This window comes from Bos grunniens, chromosome 21, assembly GCF_055505025.1.
Source record: "Bos grunniens cultivar Pamir isolate PY7600 chromosome 21, Bosgru_T2T1.0, whole genome shotgun sequence".
Taxonomy (NCBI): domain Eukaryota; kingdom Metazoa; phylum Chordata; class Mammalia; order Artiodactyla; family Bovidae; genus Bos; species Bos grunniens.
In genome coordinates, this window is record NC_141185.1 from 43,353,894 (window position 1) to 43,371,311 (window position 17,418).

Consider the following 17,418-nt stretch of genomic DNA (forward strand, 5'->3'; position numbering starts at 1 on the left):
GCTCCCATAGGTGTGGAGCCTCCACACCTTCTGACCATGCCCCATTTCAAAGCCTGCTGGCCTTTGGGGGAACCCAAACTTCCACCCTCCGTTTCCTATCTGTAAAACGGAGATACTCATTTCAGGATCACAGGACATTTTGGGGTTCAAAATCAAAGAGAGAAAATGTCCATGAAGGCGCTTTGAGCATTGTACCAAGAGGTCAGGGCTTTCATGGTGGCTCAGTGGTAAAAATCCCGCCTGCCAATGCAGGAGACTCAGGTTCAACCCCTGGTTTGGGAAGATTCCCCTGGAGGAGGAAATGGCAATACACTCCACTATTCCTGCCTGGGAAATCCCATGGGCAGAGGAGCTTTGTGGGTTATAGTCCTTGGGGTGGCAAAGAGTTGGACATGACTTAGTGACTGAACAACAATAACCAAGAGGTTACCTTTCTTTCCAAAAATGAGGATGAAGCAAGGCCAGAAAACCACTGTGCCTTAGCCAGACTCTCCTCTTACTTTTGTCTTCCTATGCAGCCCTTCCTCCTGGTTCTGAGCCCCCTTCCAAAACCCCGTCATATTCTGAGCATAGGGCCAACCACACACCCTCCACTGACCCTTCTTTGTCTCTAGTAGTAGAAGATGCCCCTTCCCTAGCATCACAGATCAGAAGAGTGTGAGCAGACCGAGGCCCAGGCTCTCGCTCAAATGTGAGCACATTCTGCAAGTCCAAGAGCAACAGGCGAGCCCCACAGGCGAGCATCTCAGACTTCAGTACAGAATCAAGGCCAATCAAGCTCATAATTCAAATCGTCTTTAGAGAAAAAGCTTTTCTTTAGCTTTTTACTGATTTTAAAATAAAAATGCATCTTTGTTTAAAGTCAGCTGCAAAAAGGAAGAAATGAAAGCAAAAATTCACCCTCAGCCTATCAGAGATAACCGCTGTCAAACTTTTTTTCTCTGTTCTCCTCCCTTGAGCATAGATGCATGTTGAGTGGGTGGAAATGGAAGAAAACCACTGAAATAAAATTCTGGGTCCTGTCCTTCTGTCTGGACACTTTCCAGACTGTGTAACATCCTTGTGAATATCAGTACTAAAGCCTGCACATTATTCTATAATATGGACATTCCACAAAGACTTGGCCAATGCCCACCAGCTGTACATTGGAGTTGGCCAGCCTGGTTCCCATCCCAGATCATCTGTGTACTCCATGGCTGATCTGGGGTAAGGGAGCCTCTCAGGACCCCACATTTTCCCAAAAATATGCATAAAAATTATATGGGAAGATTCAGGGGAATAGTGTATTAAATAGCATGCCTAACACGATTAGAACTCAATACATGTCAGAAACTTTATTAATAGATATTATTCTTTATAAGGAACCTATTATCATGGGCTAGCAGTTGAAATCTCAAATGCCTATAGGGACAGAGGTGAGACAGGCAACCTGGTAAAATAAGGTAACAGGGAATGGTGAGGACTGTAAAGAACTAGAGAAAGTTTGTGGATTTAAAACAATTCAAATTCAGATGATTTTAAACTCTCGTGCCTCCGAAACAAAGCAAAATGTGACCTCAATTTAGCTGGTGGACTGCTAGCTTTCAATCCTTGTCTATGAACCAGGCTCATCTGTGATGACTACTATGTTCCTGGGGTAGAGAGTGAGTTGGTGGCTAGACTCAAAGCTTTCTAAGAAGACAAAGATGCTGCAAATGCAAGTTCACTGTCTCCTTACCTTCTAGACTCCACTGGTGCCGCTCCTTTCCAAACTTGACGTTCTCCACAGCCTGGGCCACAGCTTCTTTGAGCTGCTGTTCAGAAACCTGGAAAATTTACAGCACCTCCTCAAGCAAATAGTGGGAACTTCTGCATCAGGTTTTGAGTCCTGTACCAGTTCCCTAACTGGGCCCCTGGATTTTGCTGTCTTTCATTCACACCCACTCTACAAACAGTTGACATTCCCAGAAACACCCTGGGCATCACTGGTTCCCTAGTATCTTATGGACAAAGTCCAAACTCTGTCAATAAAGGGATTCTCAAGGTGGCCCCTCTGAACTCCCTAACCTTCTCCACTACTTGCTGCCAAACTGGGCAGAGTTACCATTTTAGAGTTTACCTCTGGGGAGTTCTTCCACACTTAACGCTGCCATGACATCATCATCACCTTTATTACCAACAACAATGATGTCATAACTGGAACCCTAGCCATCTTATTGTCACAGGTAATTAATCCCTTTGAGTAATAGTTAAAAATATGAGTTCTGGAACAAACACACTCATGTACATGTCCCAGTCCCCTCATTTTGTAACCACACACTCACACAAGGAACTGAAGCTTCTAACCCTCAATTTTTTTTCCTGCAAAACAGTGACAACAAGAACCTACTTCACAGTAAAATCAGAGGGTTTTTAAAAAGAACTTTTTGGACACCAAAAGCACAAGCAACAAAAAGAAAAAAACAGATAAATTGGACAATCTCAAAATGAAAATATTCTGCATATCAAAGAACTATGAGATAAATGGGACAGAAAATATAGATACAATTGGATGATGAAAAAGAAAAAGATAAAAAGAAGAAAAAGAGACAAATCAGATAACATCAAAATGAAAATATTCCCTGTATCAATCAACAAAGGGCAAAATCAGTAGAGTGAAATGGGACTCACAGAATGGGAGAAGACTTAGGCAAATCAGATTCCTACAACTCAACAGCAAGAACAATCAAACCATCCAAGTAAAAATGGGCATAGGATTTGAATAGATATTTTCCAAAAAAGACAGACAAATGGCCATCAAGCATGTGCAAAGATGTTCGATGTTAGTAATCTTTAAGGAAATGCAGATCAAAACCAAGAGATAACTTCCCTGGCGGTCCAGGGGTTAGGACTTCCCCTTCCAAAGCAGAGGGTAGAGGTCTGGGAGCTAAGATCCCACATGCCTCGAGGCCAAAAACCAAAGCAAAAAATGGAAGCAGTATTGTAAAAAATTCAATAAAGGTTTAAAAAATGGTCCATATTAAAAAAAAATCTTAAAAAAACCCCCCCAAAACACAATGAGATATCACTTCACACCCATGAGGATGGGCAGGTGGTCCAGTGGTTAGGAAACAGCCTGCCAATTCAGGGGACAGAGGTTCACTCCCTGGTCTGGGATGGTCCCAACTGCCTCAGGGCAACTAAGCCCATGGGCCACAACTGCTGAAGCCCGCACATCTTAGAGCCCATCCTCTGCAATGAGAGAAGCCTGTGCACTACAACTAGAGAGCAGCTATTGAACAGCAACAAAGACCCAGTGCAGCCAAAACTAAAAATTAAGTCATTAAAATAAATGAGTAAACAGAAAAGCGCTGCTGCTGCTAAGGCGCTTCAGTCGTGTCCGACTCTGTGCGACCCCATAGACGGCAGCCCACCAGGCTCCCCCATCCCAAAAATGACAAGTGTTAATAAGGATATGGAGAAATCGAAATACTTGTGCTTTGCTGGTGTGAATGTAAAATGAGACAGCCAAGATGGAAAACAGTATGGCGGTTCCTCAAAAAATTAAAAATAGAATTACCGTATGATCCAGCAATTCTACTCCTGTTTATTACCCACATAGAATGGAAAGCAGGGACTCGAACAGATATTTGCACACCCAGGTTCATAGCAACAGGATTCACAATAGCCAAAAGGTGGAAGCCACTCAAGTGTCCATCAACCAATGAAGGGGCATGCAAAATATGGCCTCTACATAAACAACGGAATCTTATTCAGCCTTCAAAAGGAAGGAAATGCTGACATCGTCCATAGCACAGGTGAGCCTAATGGACACCATGCTAAGTGAAAGAGCCCAGTCACATATGACACCACTTAGATGAGGTATGCAGAGTTGTCAAAATCAGAGAGCAAACAGTGGGAACTCTGGGACACAGTGGGAGACAGAAAGTAAGTAGAAGAGTCATCTCCAGAGGGGAGAATGAGGGCTGTTTAAGGGGTAGAGAGTGTCACTTTGGCAAGATGAAGAGTCCTGGGAATGGCTGATGGTCACGGCTGCAAAACAATGTGAATGTCCATCACGCCACTGAACTCCATGCTTCAAAATGGCTAAGACTGGGGACTTCCCTGGTGGTCCAGGGGCTAAGACTCTGTGTTCCCACTGCAAGGTTCCATCCCTCATTGGGGAACTAGATTCCACTCACAACTAAGGGTCTGCCTGCCGAAACAAAGATAGAAGATCCTGCGTGCGGCAATTAAGACCCAGTGCAGCCATGGGGTTGCTAAGGGTCGGAGACGACTGAGCGACTTCACTTTCAATTTTCACTTTCATGCATTGGAGAAGGAAACGGCAACCCACTCCAGCATTCTTGCCTGGAGAATCACAGGGATGGGGGAGCCTGGTGGGCTACCGTCTATGGGGTTGCACAGAGTCGGACACGACTGAAGCGACTTAGCAGCAGCAGCAGCCAAATAATACATAAATATTTCCTCCAGCATGCTTACTGTCAGTGCTCACTAACTAAGCAGGGCTGTGTTTGAACCCTGCCACACAGGCCTGTGGGGATCTTATCCACCATCCCCTTCTCTATCCTATTTCTGCTAGGAGTCAGTCATGTCATCCAACCATCTCATCCTCTGTCATCCCCTTCTCCTCCTGCCTTCAATCGTTTTCAGCATAGGGGTCTTTTCCAGTGAGTCAGTTCTTTCCATCAGATGGACAAAGTACTGGAGCTTCAGCTTCAACATCAGTCCTTCTAATGAATATTCAGGACTGATTTCCTTTAGGATTGACTGGTTTTATCTCTTTGCAGTCCAAGGGACTCTCAAGAGTCTTCTCCAGCACCACAGTTCAAAAGCATGAATTCTTCAGCACTCAGATTTCTTTATAGTCCAACTCTCACATCCATACATGACCACTGGAAAAACCATAGCCTTGACTAGATAGAACTTTGTCAGCAAAGTAATGTCTCTGCTTTTTAACATGCTATCTAGGTTGGTCATAGCTTTTCTTCCAAGGAGCAAAATTCTTTTAATTTCATGGCTGGAGTCACCATCTGCAGTGATTTTGGAGCCCAAGAAAATAAAGTTTCTCACTGTTTCCATTGTTTCTCTATCTATTTGCCATGAAGTGATGAGATTGGATGCCATGATCTTCGTTTTTTGAATGTTGAGTTTTAAGCCAACTTTTTCACTCTCCCCTTTCACTTTCATCAAGAATCTCTTTAGTTCTCTTCGCTTTCTGCCAAAAGTGTAGTGTGATCTGCATATCTGAGGTTATTGATATTTCTCCCAGCAATCTTGATTCTAGCTTGTGCTTCATCCAGCCTGGCATTTCAAATGATGTACTCTGCATAGAAGTTAAGTAAGCAGGGTGACAATACTGCTTGACGTACTCCTTTCCCAATTTGGAACCAGTCCATTGCTCCATATCTGGTTCTAACTGTTGCTTCTTGACCTGCATACAGATTTCTCAGGAGGCAGGTAAAGTGGTCTGGTATTCCCACCTCTTTAAGAATTTTCCACAGTGTGCTGTTATCCACACAGTTAAAGACTTTGTCATAGTCAATAAAGCAGAAGTAGAAGTTCTTCTGGAATTATCTTGCTTTTTTGATGATCCAGTGGATGTTGGCAATTTGATCTCTGGATCCTCTGCCTTTTCTAAAGCCAGCCATTATCAGCCTTAAAGGTAACTGCCTGCTGGCCTGTCTAACTACACACCCCCCAGGGCCTCCATCTCACCAGTCCCCTACTGAGATCATTCTTGTTGAGTTCTGCCCCAAGGTCACAGGTGTTAGGCCTCCTCAGAAGTGGAGCCCAGAACCAAGATCACCTCTGAAGCTGACTGAGCCCCTCTGGCTTTGCCAAAAGCCTCCTGATCATTACTAACAAGCTTCCTGACTCCCAATTAGGCAAAGATGCCAACTCCAGTAAATATCCTATAGCACCCCAACCAATCACCTAATACCAACCATCCAGCAGGAATTTTCTTTGTCTTGAGGCTATAAAAATTGGCTCTTAACCCATGGAAACTGTAGGCTCTCCCTGGTCTGCCAGGTCGGCCTGGAGGTTGGCCTGCTGTGCTCGAATTGCCCACATTATCTCTGCTCTTTGTTCTTAATAAACTCACTCCCTTCTGAAATGCTCTGTGTCTGGAAATTCTTTTCCAACTCGAGCTTGCACTGCCTCAACGATTCTCCTTCCTCCCAAGTCCACTCCCTTCTCCAGTTCTCTGTTCTGGCTGTGGTGTTGCCTTCACTATCTAAAAATACTCCAGTCCTCCTAGGCTCCCCTCTCTCTTATCCCAAACCTAAGCAGCCAATACATCTCTCTCTCTCTCTCTTTTTTTCTAACATCTTAGAATTGAAGACGATTTTTAAAATCCTTGTTGCTTGTCTCTTTCATTTATTTGTTTATTTTTTGGCCATGCCATAAGGCATGTGGGATCTTAGTTCCCTGACCAGGGATTGAAACTGGACCCCCTGCATTGAAAGTGTGGAGTCTTAACCACTGGACTGCCAGGGAAGTCTCCAACCAACAGATTTTGTTGATTCTTCCCAAGTTGCCTCCTGGTGCCCCTTCTGCTCTATTCTCCTCCCACATCTGCTGTTTAATTCAGGCCTCATCATCTGTTTCCTTCCTACAAAAAACTCCAACTCCACCTACTCCATCCTGTCCTCTGCAGAGCAATCAAGGGGTAAAAAGAAAATTCTGAACATGTTACAGCTAGAGCTTCAGACTCCCCTAGCTCGTCACCACCCACAGAATGCAAACACTTAGCGTCCTGTGGAAAGCCCTTGGCATGTGACCCCAATGCCTCACCAAACTCCATTCTCAACTCTCTGCTCCCATCTCTGCACCCCAGTCCCGAGAACCTACCCTTCCCTCCTTCCACGGCAGGTGCCTTCATGACTCTGCAACTTAACTCTGTGTCCCTGCTGCCTGGAATGACTTTCCACAAAGTCTTTGCCTGGAGAAAACTAACTTCTGGTACGTCTTGCTTTTATGTAACCTTCCCTTCTGTATGCCTGTGTTCCATAGTACTGATCACGCTGTATTGCAATGATTTCTCTACCAGTCTCGTGGGAATGCAGGGATCTGGGGGGCAGGACTGTGTGCTATGAGCTCACTCACTTCTCCCTGCGTGCCCAGTGTCCAGCTTCAGAGAGTCACATAGTGGGGACCCGCTGGATGCATGGATGCGTGAATCTCTTCTATCTGTTAACAGAAACTCTGGGTCTATGTTTTCCTGCCCTAGGGCCTGTAACTCATCCATGAGAACCTCCTGAGCTAATGCCAAGTGCCTCAGTGTCTAGGAGCTTGTCATAGGACTTCTGCTGCAGAAACCTATTACTACAGACACTTGGTTCAAACTCAGTTAACAATGTCTACATGTTCAGTCACTTCTTGTTCCCATGGGAATCCTGCGAGAGTGGGCCTAGGAGGGAGAGGATGCCCAGGGGGAGTCACCTGTGGGTCTGGATGGCGGCTAACCATGATGGGGATGGGACCTGGGTTACAGTGACTCAGGATGGCATAGACTTCGTTGAGCGTCATGCAGTGAACGGGGAAGTCGTTGATCTCCACGAGCTCATCGCCGCATCTGCAAGAGGCAGCAACAGGGAGCCATCAGGCAGCTCATTCACAGGGCGTGTGCACGGCTGAGTCCCCAAGGTCCCACTTCTGCCTAGGCTGCGTTATGAGACTCCAAATTCACCATGCTGACCAAAGCAGCTCATCACACACACCCTTCATGCATGACCACAAAATGGGAGACAGTGCATCCCAAAGTGGGGCAACATTCACCACAGTTTGTAACTTTTTTCTGCCTTTATCTAACTTAAGCTCAAATGAGATGGAGGGTGTAGTTTAACCAGTGTAATGGATTAACCAATTAACCACAGGTAAACTGATCACGTCCTCTCTTGGGCCTTCTGTGTTCTCATACACAGAATGTTTAAGGGAATGAATGAATGGGATGTGCTAAAAGAGAGAAGAAATCACTGGTTGAGGTACCTGCATGGTGTTCATTCTTATAAGGCAGGAAATGGGCGGGAGACGAGGTAGAAAAAATAAGGCTGCTTTGATAAACAGGGGATTTGTACAAGCCAATTCCCTTGCTTCACACATGGGGAAAATCAGACAGAGTGAAATTATCTCAATACGATCTCACTTAAGGACTAAAAACTTTTTCTGTTAAGTGCCACATAGTAAATATTTACCCCACTCCAGTACTCTTGCCTGGAAAATCCCATGGATGGAGGAGCCTGGTGGGCTGCAGTCCATGGGGTCGCTAAGAGTTGGACACGACTGAGTGACTTCACTTTCACTTTTCACTTTCATGCACTGGAGAAGGAAATGGCAACCCACTCCAGTGCTCTTGCCTGGAGAATCCCAGGGATGGGGGAACCTGGTGGGCTGCCGTCTACGGGGTCGCACAGAGTTGGACATGACTGAAGTGACTTAGCAGTAGTAGCAGTAAATATTTTAGGCTTTGCAGACCATACCATCTTTATGGCAACTCTGCAACTCTGATGTCATAGCATAAAAATAACAGCCTTAGAGAATATGTAAATGAATGAGTACGGCTTTGTTCCAATAAAACGTTATTAAAAAAAAAACAAAAAACAGATGGTGAGCCCTCATTTGCCATCCTCTGCCCTAGCTGGTTATCAGCAGAGCTGGGACTGAAATTTAGGTCTCCTGACACTGATTTCATGGTTCCTGCTGCTGTGGTTGGCTGCTTCTTTCTTCTACATTGCTATTGCAGAGTTGGTTCCCCTTTCTCCTTCTCCTTGCTAAGAAAGCACACATATTCATTGCTGTAAAAGAAGACCATCGCCAGACAGCACCTGATGCCAAGGAAAGTGAAAGTTTGCAAAACAATCCTTATTCAGCTCAAGTCTAAGAGGGAAGACTATCTCAAAAGATTTGGACTAAAGCCATCACTCTGAGCCACTCTGTCCTAGGTGACAGCACAGCAGCTCAGCCAATCAGCTGTCACCCTCCTGCCTAGGATAGCAGCAAACCCATCAATAATTCAAGCTTGTACATACTATAGTGACAGGAAAACCTTTAAAATATGGCCAAACCCTGCTAATTTAGCAAAACCCAAACTCAGTAGAGAAGGTATACATGAAGATATATTATCTGGGATACATATAAATATATAGCATATGTTGCTGTAAACAGTAGCTAAGTCATGTCCGACTCTTTGTGACCCCATGGACTATAGCCCACCAGGATCCTCTGTCCATGGGATTCCCCAGGTAAGAATACTGGAGTAGATTGCCATTTCCTTGCCCCGAGTATCTTCCTGACCCAGGAACTGAACTTGACCCAGGAATCTCCTGCTTGGCAGGCAGATTCTTTACTGCTGAGCTACCAGCATATATCATATGCTCGATGACAGAAGATAAACCATATGTGAATGTGGAACTGAGTATTCTAACAAGTTAAACTGGAATAAAATATTATTACTAGACTCAGATAAGTTGTTAAAAATAAAATTTAGATTTTTACTTCTCTTAGAAGTTATTTGTAAAAAGACATACATGAAATGCTGTATGAAAAATCTTTTGTTTGTGCTACCAAGAAACGGAGTTAATACTATTGATTTGCTTAGTAAGCTTTTTTTTCCATATAGACTACACAGGCAAACCTCCTTGAACCTCCTGTTTATGTCACTATACAATTAACATCAGTTACATCTGAATTAAAGTGTGTTCACTTCATGTTTTCTGTTTCTGGCCATTATTCTCCGAGACAATATCTCTTACATGATGACATGCGTACAAATTCCCCAGGATCTCCTTAAAATGGTGGTTCCGATTCAGTGAGTCGGGGAGGGCCCTGGAATTCTGCATGTCCAAGGGATTCCCAAGGGATGTCAATGCCGCTGGTCCAGGAACCACACTTTGAGGAGCAATTCTAAAGATCTCATCTTCTGATCAATCTCCTGACACACTAAGGAATTCCTGCCTTAAGATCTTTTCCAAAACATAGTCGGGACTTACCGCAGTCGACCGTCCAGATGTGCCACGGATCCTGGAGACAGCGTGTGAACAAAGATGCCAGAAATGCACTGGAAATAGGGGACACTGCACAGTCCGATGCCCAGCCCGACACCAGCCTCTGGAAGGCAGAACAGGGTGGAGGCTGGGGCTTGTGACTGCACTAGACCAGGTGTGCGCTGGTCTGTCAGGGGCCCAAACTTGTCCTGGGTTAGCTGACGTCTCCTATTGATCAATGCAGTCACTCCGTGCATAGTCGCAGAGCATCACTGTGAGCAGGCACTGCTCGAGGGTCAGAAACTAGTGACCAAGGCAGATGAAGATGCTGAGATCAAGCAGGGAAAGAGAAAGAAGGAAGACAGGGAGGGAGAAAGAAAAAAGGGAAAAGGAAAGGAGGAAGGGACGGAAGGAGGGAGGGAAGGAGGGAAGAAAGAGAGAAGATGGGAGAGAGGGAAGAAGAAAGGAGAGCAGGCCAGGTTGCAGAACCAACAAGGAGGCCAGCCAGTATGGCTGGAACATAGCTTGTCATGGAGAGAGTGCTCAGAGTCCCTCAAGGATTTCCAACTGCAATTAGCAGAGCATCAGCCAAAGAGATCAAACCAGTCAATTCTAAAGGAAATCAATCCTGAATATTCAGTGAAGGACTGATGCTGAAGCTCCAAATACTCTGGCCACCTGATGCAAAGAGCCAACTCACTGGAAAAGACTCTGATGCTGGGAAACACTGAGGACAGGAGGAGAAGAGAGTGACAGAGGATGAGATGGTTGGATGGCATCACCAACTCAATGGACATGAATTTGAGCAAACTCTGGGAGGTAGTGAAGGACAGGAAAACCTGGTATGCCGCAGTTCACGGGGTCACAAAGAGTTACACATGACTGAGCAACTGAAAAACAACAACAACAACAAAACTACAAAGGCCTGCAGGTTCTTTCCCTCTGTCCCCATGAAGTGCTGCAAAACCACTTCTCACCCTGCCCACCTTGCTGCAGCAACACTGGCCTTCCCTCTCTCCCAACAATCTGGGCCTGCCGCCTCCTCTTCACCCTCCAGGTCTCAGCCTGGCTACACTCTGGCGGGGAGGGCCTGATGAGCCTGTCCCTGTCAGCATCCACCCCGAGTGGTGAAGGGACTGGATGTTGATCTTCAAATGTCTGTGTGTGAGAGCATCTCAATTCTCTGCCGCAAGTAAGAAAAAGATCCCAGAGAGGGCAAGTGACCTATCCAAGGTCCCAGCAGATTTGCCGTAGAGCTGTAACTCCTGGTCATGTGTGTGTGTGTGTGTGTGTGTGTGTGTATGCATGAGAGAGAGAGACCTGTGTTTGCTTCATTCTGTTTTATTTTAACCACTGCACCAGAGCACACTGACTGAATTGACTGAATTTGGATGCTGTGTCCTGGGTTTCTGTTAACAAACAGAGCCCTAGACCCTGGGGCTAAACAATAATCATAAAACATTGTAAAATCATAAACAGAGACACAGACATACAGAACAATCATATGGGTACCAAGGGGGAAAGGGAGGTGGGATGAACTGGGAGACTGGGACTGCCATATATACACTACTATGTATAAAGTAGCTAACTAATGAGAACCTAACGTACAGCACAGAAACTCTACTCATTGCTCTCTGGTGATTTAAATGGGAAGGAAATCCAAAAAAGAGGGCATATATGTAAATGTATAGCTTCCCTTGTGGCTCAGAGGTTAAAGCGCCTGCCTGCAATGAGGGAGACCTGGGTTCGATCCCTGGGTTGGGAAGATACCCTGGAGAAGGAAATGGCAACCCACTCCAGTACTCTTGCCTGGAAAATCCTATGGACAGAGAAGCCTTGTAGGCTACAGTCCATGGCGTCGCAAAGAGTCAGACACAACTGAGCGACTTCACTTCACTATAGCTGAATCACTTTCCTGTGCAGCAGAAACTAACACAGTATTGTAAAGCAACCATATGAGTGCTCAGTCGCTTGGTTGTGTCTGACTCTTTGCAACCCCATGGACTGTAGATGGGATTTCCCAGGCAAGAATATTGAAGTGGGTTGATATTGCTTTTTCCAGGGGATCTTCCTGACCCAGGGACCAAATCCACGTCTACTGCATTGGCAAGTGGATTCTTTACCATCTGAGCCACCTGGGAAGCCATAAGGCAACTATACTCTAACAACAAAAATCTGCTTAAGGACAACAGCCTGGCCTGATTCCCCCTAGGAAAGTCTGGGAGACAGCTCAGAAGTGGGGGGTCCAGTCAGAGGGTGGAGGAGGACAGTGAGGCCCCTGGGAGACAACGCCTGCCTACCTTTCTCCAGGGACACCTCCACCAGGATCCTGTCATTGGGCTTGGTGCTGCTGGCGGGCGCCTCGGGGCTGTCCAGGATGAAGGAGCCGCAGTCCTTTGTGACGCACGTGCTAGAGCTCAGGGAACGGCACAGTGGCGGGGACAGGTGGCTGCCCAGGGAGTGGGGGGCCGTCAGGCGGGTCCTGACCGTGAGGGTGAGCAGACCCTTTTTGGCTTGCTGAAATAGAGAGGGTCACAGCTTCCAGCAGCAGCTCAGGGCAAGGCCGACCTTTTATTTGTTACTATTTTTTTGTGAATAACAGTAGCAGAAGAACATGTTTTTGAAGAACATGTAGCAGGGTGTGCGTGTGTGTGATATGGAAACCTGTATATACAGATGCTGTCGATTAGTTGTTCAGACACGTCTGACTCCTGTTGTTCAGTCACGTCTGACTCTTTGGGGCCCCATGGACTGTAGCCCGTCAGGCTCCTCTATCCATGGGATTCTCCAGGCAAGAATACTGGAGTGGCTTGCCATTCCCTTCTCTAGGGTATCTTCCTGACTCAGGGATCAAACCTGTTTTTCCTGCATTGACAGGTGGATTCTTTTTTTTTTTTTTTTTAACCATTGAACCACCAGGGAAGCCCATGTATACATTTACATGATATATATTTATATGTCTGAATATGAATACGACATCTTATTTACCACATACATTCCCAGGTGAAAGTGAAAGTTGCTTAGTATTGTCTGACTCTCTGCGACCCCATGGACTATACAGGCCATGGAATTCTTCAGGCCGGAATACTGGAGTGGGTAGCCGTTCCCTTCTCCAGTGGATCTTCCTGACTCAGGAATCAAACTGGGGTCTCCTGCATTGCAGGTGGATTCTTTACCAGATGAGCTATATGGAAGCCCATCCCCAGGTGGCTCAGTAGTAAAGAATCCTCCTGCCAATGCAGAAGGTGCAAGAGACATGGGTTCAATCCCTCGGTTGGAACAATCCCCTGAAGAAGGAATTGGCAACCTACTCCAATATTCTTGCCTGGGAAATGCCATGGACAGGGGAGCCTGGCAGGCTGTAGTCCATGGGGTCGCAAAGAGCTAGACACAACTGAACACGTGTATGAGCACATACCACATATATACATCAGTTCAGTTCAGTTCAGTTCAGTCGCTCAGTCGTGTCTGACTCTTTGCGACCCCATGAATTGCAGCAGTCCAGGCCTCCCTGTCCATCACCAACTCCTGGAGTTCACTCAAACTCACGTCCATTGAGTCGGTGATGCCATCCAGCCATCTCATCCTCTGTCGTCCCCTTTTCCTCCTGCCCCCAATCCCTCCCAGCATCAGAGTCTTTTCCAATGAGTCAACTCTTATATATGCCAAAAAGACAGTCTTGAACTAACTAGTTGGAGACTCAGAAAATACCTTTCAGTGACTGTCTTCAAAACTTAAAGCAGATTGTAACAGAAATACGCGGAACGTTTTGAAACAGTGCTATAAACCTTAGATGGTTGATGTGGCCTCAGGCAACAGTCCTGACCACACTGTGATTTCCTGAGTGAGGCCTCTTTTGGGCACTGTGCCGAGATTGGTGTCAGCGGGGTGCCCCACGCAAAGGAGCCCACCATTAGAATGTGTAGGTTTGAAGGAAGTAGGGTGACGTTGGGAGCTTGGCTCCTTTGTCTGGAGGCCTGAGCATTTGGCCATAGAGGGATAACGAACGGTCACCTTGAACTTCTGTAAAGCATCCTGATGTGTCAGTCCAGCCATCGACTCCCCATTGAGTTCCAGAATTTCATCACCTGTTGGGAGAGGGAGGAGGGAGGAATCGTAGCTGAAAAGAGTGTGGCCCCAAGAGGGGGCGTTACCCCCACCTTAAACTCTAGTGCGCTCCCTTAACCCCCTGTCCAGCTCTCTGTGTGATGCACAAACCACCACAGAGAACATTACTCACCCAGGTCTCTCCCACTGAGAGGCAGGCAGGGCAGCAGGGCCGGGCCTTCTCTGGCCCCTCTTACGGTCGGGGTGGGATCCAGGGTCCTTACCCAAGGCCTGGCCCGGTCGGCTCCCTGTCCACCTCCTGGCTTCACCTCTTCCCCTCCCGCCTCAGCCCCTGATGCTGCCCTCTCCTCTGGACCATTTGCTGAAACATCGTACACCGGCCTTTCCACTGTCATCTGTGAAGCTCCGTGCTGTTTCCATGGATCTTCTCAACTACAACGTGTGTCTCCTACCTTTTTCAGCTACCATCTCTTTATTTTTTGTTGCACTGGGTCTTTGTTGTGGTCCACAAGCTTTCTTTAGTTGCCATGAGTGGGCTTAGTGGCCCTGTGGCATGTGGGATCTTAGTTCCCTGATCAGGGATTGAACCTGTGTCCCCTGCATTAGAAGGTGGATTCTTAACCACTGGACCACCAGGGAAGTCTCAGCTACTGCCTCAACCTCTCAGTCTCTTCTGATCTTGTGCTCTTGAGGCATGTGGCACCTCCCACTCTCAGAGCTCTCATCACCCCAGTGGTGACTGATAGCCCGAGAGAGTCCCTCCCTGAAGATGGGGCTTTGTAACAGCAGATGCTGTACCCCCAGGGCCAGTTCTGGGTGAGGCCTCCCTAGTACTCAGTAAAAGTGGGTTGGATGTGATGTTTCCAGAATGCCATGAAGATCTTGTCTTACAGAAGAGGAAAGTGAGCTCAGGGAAAGCTGAAGTTCAAATGGTAGTAAGAATTAGGAGGTAGTAAGAATTAGGACTAGGGGCTTTTTACTCCAAGTCCTGTCTCCACAACACTAACACACCTAAGAGAAAAATTTTTTCTGTATCCAGAAATCCATTTTTATGTGCACAGAAAATCACTTTCTCCCATTCACTCAATCTATTCAATACACCAACAGAGAGCACTGTCTCTGTTTTTTTGTTTTGTTTTGTTTGACCACACTGCGAGGCATGTGGGATTTTAGTTCCCCAACCAGGGATTGAACCTGTGCCCTCTGCAGTGGAAGCAGAGTCCACTGGACCGCCAGGGAAGTCCTCTGCCTCTGTATTTTTTACATGACTTTCTGGTCTAATTGCTTTTGCTGAATCTGCAGTCACTTAATTATGGTTCCATTATAGACAATCCATCTTCTTTTCTCTGGTTGTTTTAAATATACTTTTTCATTTGTCTTCAATAGCCTGAATTTTAACTAGGATGTATTGGGGTGCTTCCTCATATTGAAGTTCTGGGCTTTGAAATAATTCTAGAATATTCTTAACCATGCTCTCATCACCTATCACTCCCCTGCTTTCACGATGTTCTTTCTTTCTAGAATTCCCATTAGATATTCTGGACCTTCTCAACCTATTCTCCATGCTTCTCTAGTGCTCATCTTTTTTTCCTCCATTGCTCTGTGTGGCCTCCCTGGATAATTTCCAGCTCACATATTCTCCTGACAGTTGCATTTATCTGCTGTCTAACCCACCCACTGAGGTTTGTTTGTTTTTAAATTTCAATGACTTTCAGTTCAGTTCAGTTCAGTCACTCAGTCGCGTCCATCTCTTTGCCACCCCATGAATCACAGCACACCAGGCCTCCCTGTCCATCACCAACTCCCGGAGTTCACTCAAACTCATGTCCATTGAGTCAGTGATACCATCCAGCCATCTCATTCTCTGTCGTCCCCTTTTCCTCCTGCCCTCAATCCTTCCCAGCATCAGAGTCTTAATGAGTCAACTCTTCGCATGAGGTGGCCAAAGTACTGGAGTTTCAGCTTTAGCATCATTCCTTCCAAAGAAATCCCAGGGCTGATCTCCTTCAGAATTGACTGGTTGGATCTCCTTGCAGTCCAAGGGACTCTCAAAAGTCTTATCCAACACCACAGTTCAAAAGCATGAATTCTTTAGTGCTCAGCTTTCTTCACAGTCCAACTCTCGCGTCCATGCATGGCCACTGGAAAAACTATAGCCTTGACTAAATGGACCTTTGTTGGCAAAGTAATGTCTCTGCTTTTCAATATGCTATCTAGGTTGGTCATAACTTTCCTTCCAAGGAGTAAGCGTCTTTTAATTTCATGGCTGCAGTCACCAACTGCAGTGATTTTGGAGCCCAAAAAGATAAAGTCTGACACTGTTTCCACTGTTTCCCCATCTATTTCCCATGAAGTGATGGGACCAGATGCCATGATCTTCATTTTCTGAATGTTGAGTTTGAAGCCAACTTTTTCACTCTCCACTTTCACTTTCATCAAGAGGCTTTTTAGTTCCTCTTCACTTTCTGCCATAAGGGTGGTGTCCTCTGCATATCTGAGGTTGATATTTCTCCTGGCAATGACTTTACTTTTTTTAATTTCTAAGTTATTTTTTCACATTTATCTTTTCATTGTGTTCTATTCTTTCCTTATTGTTTTCAGTTACTTCTTTTATTTTTTCAGCATATTATACACTGAGAAATAATTACCACAATATTGTTGTTGTTCAGTCGCTAAGTCATGTCTGATTCTTTTTGACCCAATGGACTGCAACACGCCAGGCTTTCCTGTCCTTCACCACCTCCAGGAGTTTTCTCAAACTCATAATCTAGTTAATATTAGTCACCACACCTGGTTACAAGTTGATTTTGTTGTTGTTGTTGTTGTGATGAGAAAACTTTCAAGATCTACTATCTAAAGAGGGGTGTGGTTGTCAAAGCAGTGGAGGGCTGGAAGAGGGAAGGAGTGGAGTTTGGGATTGGCAGATGCAAACTAGTATATACAGGATGGATAGACAGGAAGGTCCTACTGCACAGCACAGGGAACTACACTCAATATCCTGTGATAAACCGTAATGGAGAAGAGTATGAAAAAGAATATGTGTATCGCTGAGTCGCTTTGCTATACAATAGAAATTAGCACAACACTGTAAATCGTCTATACTTCAATACAATTTTTTTAAAAAGCTCTACTCTCTTAGCAACTTTCAAACGCACAATATAATATTATTAACTAAAGTCACCATGATTTATTCATTTTATAACTGGAAGTTTATGGCTTTTGACCACCTTCATCAACTTTGCCCGCCTCATGAGCAACCACCCATTTATTCTCTGAGTCTGTGAGTTCAGGTTTTTTGTTTTGTTTTCAGTCCACATGTAAGTAAGATCATGTACTGTCTTTCTCTGTCTGATTTATCTCACACAGCATAATGTCTTCAAGGTCC

At 45.6% G+C, this 17,418-nt stretch overlaps 1 protein-coding gene across 14 annotated transcripts in view; it reads right to left on the reverse strand.

Annotated features, from left to right (window-relative positions):
* IL16 (interleukin 16) overlaps positions 1-17,418 on the reverse strand; it is a 126,841-nt gene that overhangs the window by 22,441 nt on the left and 86,982 nt on the right. For all 14 annotated transcript variants that reach the window (XR_015149921.1, XR_015149922.1, XR_015149918.1 and 11 more), the window contains 5 exons: positions 13,980-14,053; positions 12,266-12,482; positions 9,972-10,089; positions 7,426-7,558; positions 1,718-1,805 (listed from right to left, as the gene is read on the reverse strand). Coding sequence is in view for 8 of the 14 variants with exons in the window: in XM_086364194.1 (XP_086220320.1) it covers positions 1,718-1,805; positions 7,426-7,558; positions 9,972-10,089; positions 12,266-12,482; positions 13,980-14,053 (630 nt within the window). In the remaining 6 variants the exon portion in view is untranslated. The remainder of the gene's footprint in view (positions 1-1,717; positions 1,806-7,425; positions 7,559-9,971; positions 10,090-12,265; positions 12,483-13,979; positions 14,054-17,418) is intronic.